This window comes from Ipomoea nil, unplaced genomic scaffold, assembly GCF_001879475.1.
Source record: "Ipomoea nil cultivar Tokyo-kokei standard unplaced genomic scaffold, Asagao_1.1 scaffold2921, whole genome shotgun sequence".
NCBI classification, from domain to species: Eukaryota; Viridiplantae; Streptophyta; class Magnoliopsida; order Solanales; family Convolvulaceae; genus Ipomoea; species Ipomoea nil.
Window position 1 is genome coordinate 4177561 of NW_017619349.1, and position 13695 is coordinate 4191255.

The window sequence follows — 13695 nt, forward strand, 5'->3', positions numbered from 1 at the left end:
ATACATTATAGATGCCCTCATGCTTTATTCTGTGCTATGTTGAGCTGGCGAACATATATAATGAGTGATGTCTTACAATCTAAACTGAATGTATTCTCCTAGGTAGTAGTTACCATGCATAAAAAAAAAATATTGGGTAAAATAAAGGGAATAGCATGAACCTGGTCAGATTTCTGGGTTGAATGAGCTGAAGAGAATAAAATGTAGAGACAATTGGTGATCAAAAAGGTCTTATCTTCAGTTGCATATTCCATCACTTTCAGACATTCTAGCTTTCTGGTTTGCACATGCAGTAAAAGCTGTTTAGAATCCTTAATTGGGAACAAAGTTCTGATCTTCCCATGATATGATGTACCTACGCTAACGGCTAACCGACCGTACCCTTAAATCAACTTGTTTTAATCCGATGTCTTGCTGAAAATTAAGCTACCATTGTTATGCAAAGTTATATTAATTTATGTTGATTGATCCTGTTGGCAAATGTTTGGATGAACGAATCCAGTATTTTACGATCTAAATATGGCGTTGGGCATTATGTATTTATAAAAAAAAATAAAATTACGCATTAACTTCAATGTATATATAGCTTTCGGTGCATTGGTAAATGTTGAAAAACGCCTGGGGACTGCCTAGAGCGCCTAGGAGGCCGACCGTTTAGCGCCTAGGCGCCGATTAATCGTAATTGACGCCTAGGTGCAATTTTTGCAACAATGCTAGTAAGGTTGATCTCACGATTAATCTCAGTGGACCTTGATTCTCTATCAGTAATATAGTCCAAAGTTAGGGCTAGGTACACCAGCTGTTGCTCTATACCTTCAGGCTTTAGCCTAAGTACAGGCAGCCACGTGACATACAAACACTTATATATAACAACACCATGAGAGTTGAGTGAAGCAATAAAGGCCACAGCTCTTCAGGTATCCCCTAGAGTTCCTCTGAGCACTTCATTGATTACTCCTTTAACCCTTAAATTTAGGGCATAGGAAGCTCACTGAAGTGTTTGGAGGAACTCCTGGAGTTACTTGATACACACATTATATGCAACCGCGAATTCAAGAATTATGTTTGTTAGATCAAGCACTTATCACTATGGTTCCTACGGATACTTGACTATACTCTCCATCTCCTCTCAGCACCTGGTTGGCTTTTCAAGCGGCCACCCAACAATCTCATCCTAGCACCTGCTTCATGACTTACTCTGATATCAATTGTCAGCTAGTATCAAGCGCTTACCACAACGCCAAAAGTTATAACTAGTAGCGAAAGTTCAACTTTATTTTCTTATACTTGTGTATTAGTCAACGCTATGTTTCGATGGCAGGATGTTGAAGAGTCGAGTCCAACAATGTTCAATGGGGCCGAAAAGTAAAAAAACCATCTTTGGTTGTATAATTTGCAGCCAATCATATTAGCAGCTCTTCTTCATTCACTTTTATAAGCCTATATATGGTTTGTTTGTGCTTATAATTTCATTATTTTTTTGTAGGGTTTGGTTTTAATGGTGGATTCATGCTTTGGAATTTGTTTTGATCATCTCCTTCTTGAATTGGTGGCAGCTTATGGGATGGATCTTGTTTTAGCTTGGAATTTTACACTAACTAATTGCTTGTAGGTCTAAAAGCTTCGCTAGAAGATTGAAATGGTATTTTATTAATTGTTTTTTTTTTTTAATTTGATTTTTAGTTAAGATTGATGTTTGTTGCATCATACTTTCTTACAAAAGGAGAAACCCCTCGCCCCAAGAATCTTCACACTCTAACCCGATAGAATGGTAGAGGTAAATCATGATGATTCGACAATTTTTTAGGTGGAAGGACCAGTGTATATGGTGCCCACAAGAAACCCACCACATTGATTTCTTAAATATGTATACTTGTAGATTTCTAGGACTTGAAAATGAATATTGTCTTGCTAGACCAATCATGCATTCCTTACATGGTAGAGACAATAATCTTTCATCTATCACTACCCCATATATATAGACCTTCCAATTCTTGTTATTTTATACTTTGTATTTTTTTCATTGTAGGGAGTAGATGAAAGAAATGGTCATCGATCAAACTTAGCTTCATCCAGAAATGCAAGACAATATCCATTTTCAAAGTCATAATGTTGATAGGATTTCTCACTCTATATGTGATGATATTTTGGTTATGAATATGGAAATTAGGTTGAATCGTGTTGAAACTTATATTGTAATCATATTCTTGTACGTGGTTGGTTTAATTATGTATTATTTGATAACTATTAATTATATTTCATTTTCTAAGGTTGAGTGTGTATAAGGTATGAATATTTGTAATTATACTATCTATCATTTGGAATGAATGAATATAATAATAATACATTTTCTTAGCAATTATAATGCTATAAATTTTTAAAAACAAATACATTTAAAAAAATTGAACTATATTGTTGCTAAAATTTAAATAAATAAATATGTTAATTTTGGGAGAAAAAATATAACATACAATAATATGGAAAGTGCTTTTTATCCCAAGAAAGTGTCACCACGTTTTTCCCTTCCCTCCCTTCGGGTTGTTATATATTTCTAACTAGACAACTCTGATTGACTCCTAGTTCTTTCATGTCCGCAAATTCTTATTTGATCCAAATTATATATATATATATATATATATATATATATATATATATATATATATATATATAGTACTAAGACATATGAGTAACAAATATTAAAATCTTTCTCATCAAGCACTGATACTAATTTCTTTGGTTTCTCCCTCCTAATTCCAAAATCCAAAAAAAAAAAAGTCACCCGAAAAATTTATGTTACACCAAGTGCATATCGTGCTGCAAAGTATAATAGGGAGTACTTTTTTTTTTAGTACTACCGACACTATTACAATGTAGTATCTATCGGTACATACTTTTTCAACCTATTGAAACACGAAGAGTCAATGCTTCTCCTGGGTGCTGAAAAGTATAATACAATTTTAAGTAAAAGCGACTTTGTTCATTGTTTGTTATATGCCCAACTAATATCTCTGTGTATATTTATATAAGTGCTAGCTTATAATATAATACACAAATGTTTACATACACTAAAATGTAGGGCAACCCTCCACCAATATACCCTTAGCCGTGGGACAAGTAGCAAGATCACAATGTTCAGGGTCATTGGTCCCCCACCATGACACATTCTTGTTCTCCAACCCCACCGTGAAGTACAGAAACACCGCCATGAATGCAACGCCGGCATCTAACGCCGCCGACAGAATATAGTTATACCTCTGCCACCATTTCTTCCGGTACCTAAACACAAAGAAGTTGAACACAGTCCCAACCAAAATCCAGGAAGTGTAGTTTAAGGAAGTTGCCGGTGGGATCTGGGAAGTTGCTCCAAGAAGAACAGGGAGGTTGATGAGGGTAATCCATGTCTGTGAAGGGAATGCTTTGTGGAGGAGCCATATTAGAACTGGGCCTAAAATTCCTCCGAGAAAGAACCAGTTGAGGGCAGAGTAGTCTCCAAGAGAGCCAAAAATCCTCTTGGGACCAACCAGTCCCCAGATTACAGATGCATCATAGAAGACATGGGAACCAGGACAGGTCCAGGGACTGTTTGAGAACTTGTCCTGGTGGCATATGTTGTCTATAGAATGTAAGAGCCACCAGGCAACAAGGATGTTGGTTGTTCCAGCAATGATGGTTCCAAGGAACTGCATGTAATAAGTGATCAAATATATTATTCATAGATCCGGCTGGATCAGTATTTGTTTATAACTACTTTCTTAGTCAATACTGTCTTCACTGAAGTTCAAACCCACAACTTCTCATATGGGAGAACAACTTAGTGCCACTGCACCACAAGGTCCTTGGGAATGGAAATATAATGTTTTTTGAAGAGAAGTGTAATACTTTTAAATAAAAATATAATATTTAAGGGTTAAACAGTTATGTGTGAAAAAAATGAAATACTTGACTGATTGATTGATTGTTACTTATGAGATGAAGTGTAATACGTATGAATAAAAATGTAATATTAAGGGTTGAAGAGTTATTTATGAGAAAATTGTAATACTTATGAGGAAAAGTGTAATATATATACCTGAACCAAGAACATTGACCTTGGAGGAATCTTCATGTAATGACCCAACTTGAAGTCACTAAGGAAAGAAACAGCTTGAGCCATGCTCATGTAACCATAGGTCTTGAAGCAAACATTAGCTATGGGTCTTCCAGGATAGATCACACCCATAATGTACTCTGTTATGATATTTAGTCCTGGTGTCTGTCTTAACCAAAAAGATATATATACTAAGGAGAAGAGAAAAAAAAAACATAAAAATCTAAAACCTTAAAAGCATTGAGGGACTAGCTAGGTAGCAGAATTACCAGGTTTGTGGTAGCAGTAATGATACTAATGGGTAGGGTAAAGATGAAAGCAACAGCAGCTGCAAGCAGCAGCCCCCAGTATGGCATCTGGACCTCCTCTTTCAAGAAGATACACATTGCAAGTGAAACAATCATTGTCACTAAAAGAAGTAGGTAAAACCACCAAGAAGGTATGTCTTTGTACTTTCTCATCAATCTTGTATGAATATCCACCTTTTCATTTGAAGAAGCTCGATATCGATCATAAATCTCTCTGCACACAATCAAGTTATTGTACCACAAAACCAAAGATCATATTATGCTGACAAACTAGCAAGAAAACACCACTGCTGAAAATTATGGAATTTCTGACCACCTGAAGTGGTCGGAAATAGCAACAAAGGTTTTTCACCACTTTCAGGTGGTCGGAAATTCCATAATTTCTACCAGTGACACTTGATCATTACCTTCCATAAAACACTCCAACATGAGAAAGTGTAGATGCAACTGTGGCAAACCCAAACCCATAAGTCAAAGTACTAAACATGATGCTCAAATGGATCTTCCCTTGCTTAGCATATCCACCTTCATCAAGCTCAAACCTCTCATTAACAATGGCGGATATGTTATACATTTGCCCTTGCGCAGTGAACAAGTCCGACGAGTAGATCGGAAAGTTCTTGGCATTGTACACATTGAACCCCCAATAGAACACAGGAATCACAACATACATCGCAATCACATAGCCCACAAACACGTTTGCAATGGCAAAGAATGGGCTAACAAGAGGGCTGAACAGAAATGAGGCTATTGTTGACCAGTCTAGTGTGAGTGCTCCAAGGCCCAGGCCATTCATCCCAGAACCAATCTGCTGTGCAGTCACAGATCTGGGGAATGCCCAGCAAACCCAGGAAATGCTCTGAAGGCTCTGGAAGAGATAGCCAGGGAACAAGTACCAGCAGAAGCTGCAAGTTAGGGCAATCACGAAGAATTTTGAACGGGACATATGCCGCTTCTTGTCATCTTCTTCGTTTTCCTCTTCATGAAGTGTCCTGTGAATCAAATATAATGGACAAGAACCTTAATGTTCACCACTATCAGTTTTGTGATGATTTAAGCTAAAGATACCATTGTTATAACATGGACCAAGTTACACCTTGCGTTGTGAAATCTAACTCAAAAATTATGTGGCTACTGTTAATATATTACATGCCTTTAATTTATTTAGTACCACATAATATATTAATTACAGGCACCTAATATATTGTTTACATATTATGTACCTATCAGGTTAGGTGTCTCTAATTTATTTAAGTGTTAATACATAATATATTAACGGTAAATATATAATTTGAATGGCATTTTGAATCAAGGTCCACGTACAATACAAAGTGGACTCTAATCCATGGTATAATTTTCCTTAAAGATAAATCCAGGCAATTATACCATGGATCAGATCCACCTTGCATTGTATACTCTGGTCCAAAATGGCATTTATGTGGTTGCAATTAACATGCGTATGCAATTAATATACTATGTACATATAAACAAATTGGAGGGTAACATAGTTTATTAACTATTTATACATAAGATACATAGTATATTAACTGTAGACATAATTGAAATATCGTTTTAAACTAGAGTTCATAATGTAAGAAGGGTCATGATCTATGATATAAGAATAGATAAATAGACATTTATACCGGAATAGTGAGATTTGTACAAGGTTGCTTGGCCACCACATGTGAGCTGGCTCAACTACGTATTTTCGTAGAAGTCCAGCCCAGCCATACCCAAGAATCTGCCATAATAAGTCACCACATCAACCAAGAAAAGAAAATAATTAAAGTCGCATTACAACAAATAACACTTTTAATGTCAATTTTTTGACATTTTTAACATCAATTTTTTCGACTTCATTCTAGCCTACATAATTAATAAATAAATGATACAACCTCGGATATTTTTTTTTAATTTTTAAATTTACCTGTGTGGTAAGAATAAGAAGCCAACCAGTGTACAAGGAGATTTTCCTCCGATAAAAAGCGATTATAATGTTCACAATCCCAACCCCGTAAGCAGTTCCATCTCCAAAGGCAAACCCAGCGTTCGCAAAAATGGTGATCAGAACGTGTTCCTTCATGTTAAACGGACCCGGGTTAAGCGAGAATTCCCGGGACCCGAACCCTGGGACTCGGAACTTCGCCGTCGGCAACGTGGCGGCCATGAACCGGCCGATGGGGAGTGTGGCCACCTGCGCCGTGATCTGGGTGATGATCAGCGGCTCCTTCCTGTAAGAAAAGAACTGGTTGAGGAAGGAGAGGAGGACGCAGGAGAGCAGTCCTAGGACCCACATTCTGAAGGTCCATACCGGCAGGGTCGGGTCGTCGGTGTTCGGTACGGTTAGCCGGACTTCCTCCACCGGAGAAAGTTCGTCTTCCTTTATATCTCCTTCATAGATTGTCGGAGCCTCCATTTCTACAGAACCCATTGTTCTTTAGTGTACAGAAATGGAAAAAAGGATAGATGGTAGAAAAGGACTAATCAGCCCAATTAGAGCTAGCTAGAAACGAAGAGATAATCCACTTGTTGGGTGTTTGCGTGTATATATATATATATATATATATATATATATATATATATATATATATATATATATAGGGGCACTCTCGGGAGAACGGATGTCCAGGAAGAACTGTGAGGACCAATTGCAACGGTGTTCATGTTCAGATTTAACGGATCAGATGTAATTTTAGAACAAAAAAAAAAAGAAGCTGTGACATTTTCATAAATAACTTGAACTTTGGTACAATGCAAGTAACATGTGTTAAAAATGCAAGTGTGCAAGTAAAATCACTTAAAAAGTGTAACAATTTTCATTTAATAGTGCAAGTAATTACCTTTTTAACAGTATTGGTGCACCTAATGATAAAGTCTTTCACATTAATACACTTAATGATAACGTTTGGTGCAACAAATAATAATGTTACGTACACTTAATATTGATCTTCAGTGTACATTTATTGATTTTTATGTGCACTCTTCAAATTTTCCACACATTTATTGCACTAAGTTGACATTTAGAAATTAACTCTTCATTTAGAATCTATTTCGGGAACTCACTAAGGTATTTACTGCACTAACCCCATAATATAAATATACTACACTATTAGTTAATAGTGTAGTATATTACTTAATATTCAAAAACCAAACACCTTGTGCTTAGAAGGTTGAGAAATTAAAAAAAAAAAAAAAAACTATTAGTCAAAAGCCAAAATTTTTGAATTTGTGCAAATACTATGGATTTTGTAGTGCTACCAACTATAAAAATCATTGGGGTTGATGGACATCTTCAAATTTTCTACACACACATTTAGTGCACTAAACTGGCATTTATAAATAATTAACTCTTCATTTACAATCTACAAAGAGAACTCACTAAGATTTATTGCAATAAGCCTCATAATATTAAATATACTAGACTGTTAAGACGTATTGACTCTTTGTGTTTTAATAGTTATGAAAAGATACTACATTGTAATAAAGTGAATAGTACTCAAAATAAACTAACTCTAAACTAGTGGATAGAACCAACCAAAGGACTATCACCTAAAACTCTAATATTATATTAGATCTTTTAGTCTTGGGGGCAACCTCATGATAATGTGGCGTAACCATGATAAAAATGAAATTAACATATGATGTGCGTCAATGACATGATTAAAAATTTCTTATTAGGATAAACCATGTATAGCTTTAGTTAAAATAAAGGAAAAATACTATTTGAACTCCAAGTTCTATTCTCTAAGTTTACTCTTTGACTAAAAATTTTGATTTTAATATTTTTCATAGGACCTACAAGATGAATAAAATATTTTTGTCACATTAAGGAATAAATTAAAACAAATGGAGTAAAGATTTGAAGTAAATGTAGTAAAATCCAAAAAGAAATAATCACTCATTCCCTAGTGGTCTCACTCAATGAGTTGAATAAGTTGATTACTAAACTGTCTTTTTCTACTGCAACTATTGATATTCGTGTGTTATGAATAAACATTTTAAGCAACTATCACAACACTTTTGTCGCGTCATGTTTGATTGTTTGACAATAAAGTATATCTATTTTCCATTTTTTTTTTCAAATTTTATATGAGCATTAGTTTTTCATTCTTCATGATCTAATTTCAATTTTAAGAAAAATACAAGTAAATGCATTTTTTTATTTTTCTTTCTCTAATTTTTTTAAGAAAATAAAGAATGTCTTTGAGTAGTAATGTGCACACAAAATCTCACTACAAGGAAATATTAATTAAAATCCTACAAATATATATACATATTAAATACTTAAAAATTTTGTTGATTAATTATGTATTTAATTTTACCAGTAGTATTTCTGGAAATTAAAGAGTTGGAAAATAATGGTGTTGGATATAGGACAAAAATAAATAATTTTTTGTGGAAAATTTTGCTAGGTGCTGAGCTGGTCACATGCATTGTAGACAATATCAATGGAAGAATCTTTGAAGATTCCACAAAAGAGTTAAGGTTATGGCACCAGCCCCAAGAGAGAATGACCACTGTTGGAATTAGTCTAAGAGCATCCCCACCAAAATATTTCAATTTGCTTTCTTTCCAACTAGAGTTAATAGCTAATGTGGGGTGGAGATAATTCAAAAATAATTGTCCTGCAAATGAAAGGGATAATGGCAAAAAAAACAGAAAAAAGTAAAAAACAAAACATGAGTTGTGCGCACAGCAGCCAGCCCACACGGGCGCGTCAGGCGCGCCTAACTCTTCTGTTTTTTTTTTGTTTTTTTTTATTTTGGTTTTTTTTTTTGTTTTTTTTACTCCCCTTCTCACATTCTCTCTCCTAATCACTCTTACATTATCCCCCAATTCTCCCCAACCATTGTGGATGCTCTAAGTTGAGATGGAGAAAAGAAAAGGTAAGCAAGAGAAAAATGAGTATGTCCGGCAAGAATTATTTTTGTGAGGTCCATTAAGAGAGAGAAATCTTGAAGAAAGGCACAGTTGTGCGCACAGTCAATGTCCAAGCGTCCAGCCGGGCGCGATTGACGTGTTATTGGTTTTTTTTTTTTTTTTTTTTTTTTTTTTGCGTTAGATTAGTTTTTTCCCCTTTTCCCTTTTTTTTTCTTCTTCTCTCTCTTCATCTCTCTCTGACTGACTTCTTAAATATTGGGCAAAAACCAAACTGATGTAGATGCGTGCTCTAATACTCTGATTCTCATTCTTTAATTGACTTGTACAAGTGTTTGATTGACTTGGTTCTATGTGCACCATATTAAATTCAAATGAGAACGTGATTTTTTTTTTGAAAAAAAAAAACAGAAGAAAAAGTGATGAATTATCAAAACCGATTATAAAAATTTATCAATAGTTAAGGGGTTTAATAAAATAAGAAAAAAAAATTGATTCAATTTTATAATTATTGAGAGAGATGTTTCATGTAAGAATAAGCCACGAAGTAAAAATGGAGACTAATGTTAGCTATCGATTTGAGATGATTAATAATTTTGAAGTAAGAGGTAAAACGAAATTATATTTTGATAAATATTTCACTTTTTCAAAACTAAAAGTACACCAAAGCAATATTAATTGTAAGCTGCATCCAATAATATGTACATCAATGTGTACCATATGATATATTAATATCTAAAAGTACAATTGTCTAAAGTGCACTTTTACATATCCTCTGATACGCTTGTAGAGTCGTTATTGTTGGTACGCATTTACACATCCAAGATGCTATGAGGTGTCTTGGGATTGAAATCATATACTGTCTTAGCCGAGGTCAAGAGAATACAATAAGGGTGTTAATGTTATTTTCACCAACTAGTTTTAGACTCTAATCTCATAACAAGTTCAAACTTATAAGATTTTAAAAGTTTATTATTCAACCCTCTAGGATAATACATGTAAATCATGTCATGTCATGTCATCATGTCAATCAACATTATTGTGTACAAAAAGTCAAAAAGAAGTGGACAAACACAACTTAATTATTGCGATGAAATATATCTAGCTTTCACACCTGTTATTATTATATATATTTATTATATTCACATGACAAGTCTTACGGGGTGTTTGGTTGGATAGAAAATATTTTTCATGAAAAATGTTTTTCTAAAAACGAAGGAAAATGATGTTTTATGTTGTTTGGTTGGATGGAAAATATTTTCCATTGAAAAAAGTTTTCCTTGAGAATGAAGAAAACAAATTCCTAGCTCATGTTAGGTATTTTGTTTTCCATGGAAAACTAATATGACAATTTTACCCTCACCATTCTTTATTAATTACTCTTATTATTATTATTATTATTATTATTATTATTATTATTATTATTATTATTATTATTATTATTATTATTATTATTATTATTATTATTATTATTATTATTATTATGAGGATACGATATATCTGAATGAATAATAATGAGTCTGTACAGGAGTATATATAGTAGTGAATAATAAACCTATTACAAGACGAATACTAATAATAATAGGTAACGAATACTAATTACTAATAATAATAGGTAACGAATACTAATGATGATAGAGTCCTAATACTCCCCCTCAAGCACAAGGTGGACTAGCAACAACATTGAGCTTGCCACATAGAGTAGAGAAACGCGGACCAGGGAGAGCTTTAGTGAACACATCAGCGAGCTGATCCTTTGTGGAAATGAAGCTAACCTGCAACTCCTTCTTCGCCACTTTGTCACGAACAAAGTGGTAATCAATTTCCACATGCTTCGTACGAGCATGGAACACCGGGTTGGAACAGAGATAAGTCGCACCCAAATTATCACACCAGAGAGTGGGAGGAGCAGCCAATGACACTCCAAGCTCGTGCAATAGAGAAACCAACCAGGTGACCTCCGCAAACACATCAGCCAGAGCCTTGTATTCAGCCTCTGTAGACGAACGAGCAACCGTGCGTTGCTTCCGACAAGACCGGAAATCAGATTGCCACCAAGAAAAACCGCAAAACCACTAGTAGACTTCCTGTCAGCTGGATCACCAGCCCAGTCCGAATCCGAAAAGGCATGAACCGCAACAGAGGAGGAAGGACGAATAAAAAGACCAAAGTGCAGAGTTCCTTTTACATACCGCAGAACACGCTTGAGCATAGCCCAATGCTCAGTGGTTGGAGAGTGCATATGCTGACAGACCCGATTCACGGCAAAAGAGAGATCCGGACGAGTAACAGTAAGATACTGTAGAGCCCCAGCAAGACTGCGATACTGCGTGGGATCCGCATAGGGAACCACAGAATCAGAAGAAGGTCGGGACACAGGAACCGGAGTAGCCAACGGTTTACAGTCCACCATAGCTGCACGGCTCAAAATATCTCGCATGTATCGCTGCTGAGAAAGAAACAAACCACCATCCTTGGAGACCGTCTCAATGCCAAGAAAAAAAGACGGAGCACCCATGTCATGAATCTTAAACTCTGAGGCTAAGTCAGTAAGAAGCGGAGTAACACACGAAGCATCAGACCCCATAACAAGGATATCATCAACATAGACAAGCAAATATAAACAAATAGAGGCACGAGTATAGATGAATAAAGAAACATCAGTCTTGGAGGGTGAAAAACCAACCGACACCAAGAAAGCATGCAACCTATTGAACCACGCTCGAGGAGCCTGCTTAAAACCATAGAGTGACCTCTGTAACAAACACACATCATCCGGCCGTGACTGGTCTTCATAACCGGGCGGCTGTCTCATGTAAACTGTCTCTGCAAGATTACCATTGAGGAAGGCGTTGTGAACATCCAACTGCCGAATGACCCAACCGCGAGAAACGGCTAAAGAGAGAAGAAGCCGCACGGTGGTGGGTTTGACAACAGGACTGAAAGTCTAAAAAAAGTCTTGCCCAGCGACTTGATTGAAACCCTTTGCGACCAATCGAGCCTTGTGCCGCTCAATCGTGCCATCGGCCTTGCGCTTCGTTCTGAACACCCATTTGCACCCCACAACATTCATGCCAGGTGTACGACTAACCAGACGCCAAGTGTGATTCTGGAGCAAGGCATTAAACTCAAGATCCATGACCTCACGCCACTCCGGATACCGAACTGCCTGAGAATAACAAGTCGGTTCAGGAACAGTCATAAGAGCCACATGCTGCGTCGGTCCTTGAGAACGGGTTGCCATGACATGAGACCGAGGCTGAATAGGTTTCGCTAGGAGCACCCGAGACCGCCCCTTCCGGAGCCGTAGCAGTCACGGTGCGAGAATCTGAACCAGCTGCGGCAGCCCCGGAATCCGCGTCCAACTCTGGATGAGGATCAAGTCCAGTGGGACAAACATCGGAGCCAACACCAACCCGAACGGCACCAACACCCCACGGCTCAACCGGGCGAGAGCTAGAGACCTGAGAAGGCATAGAAGAAGCAAACGGATATACGGTCTCATCAAACCGTACATGACGACAAATGAATACCTTGTTAGTAGCAGGATCTAAACAACGATAGCCACGAAACAAAGACGGATAACCAAGAAACACACACGGGGATGACCGATACTGCAACTTGTTACGATTGTACGGGCGCAACAGAGGATAACAGAGACAGCCAAACACACGCAAGAAGGAATAAGAAGGATTAGAATGATGCAAACGATAATGAGGACTGACATTGTCTAGAACTCGAGTAGGCATTTTATTGAGGAGATAGACCGCAGTCTCAAAGGCATAATCCCAATATCGCTGTGGAACCGAAGCCTGAGCCAAGTGAGCCAGACCCGTTTCCACAACGTGACGATGCCGACGCTCAACTCTATCATTCTGCTCATGGGTATAGGCACAAGATTGCCTATGATTGATACCCAAAGAGACAAAAGTACGGTGCAACCGTTTATACTCTCCCCCTAAATCAGATTGTATAGAGACAACCTTACGACCATATGAACGCTCAACTAGTGACCGAAACTACTCGAAGATAGCATACACATCAGTTTTTAATCACATAGGATAAAACCATACATAGCGTGTGTAGTCATCAACAAACAAAACAAAATAACGAAAACCATTGACAGAAAGAAAAGGCGATGGGCCCCAAATATCAGTATAAATAAGCTCTAAAACATGCGACGTAGTAGTATTGACACGAGGCAAGGGAAACCGAGATGATTTCCCAAGCATACAAGCACGACACGACACCGAACTATTACTAAAACTAGAATCAATGGAACACGAATTCAAAATCTGCCGCAAGACACGAGGATGAGGGTGACCCAACCGACCATGCCAAACGTCAGAGGAGACACGCGAAGCCACTAACGCAGCGGGACTCGAACGAGAAACAGGCCAAGAATAGAGACCCCCCGAAGCC

At 36.9% G+C, this 13695-nt stretch overlaps 1 protein-coding gene across 1 annotated transcript; it reads right to left on the reverse strand.

The window, feature by feature from the left end:
- Positions 1-2947: 2947 nt before the first annotated feature.
- Positions 2948-6937, reverse strand: LOC109160751 (oligopeptide transporter 4-like). The gene is made up of 6 exons (XM_019308989.1): positions 6323-6937; positions 6039-6136; positions 4803-5387; positions 4357-4609; positions 4070-4252; positions 2948-3680 (listed from the first exon to the last, which is right to left on the reverse strand). The coding sequence occupies exons 1-6, from the start codon at positions 6824-6826 to the stop codon at positions 3066-3068; spliced, it is 2238 nt and encodes a 745-aa protein (XP_019164534.1). The 5' UTR covers positions 6827-6937; the 3' UTR covers positions 2948-3065.
- Positions 6938-13695: the final 6758 nt, after the last annotated feature.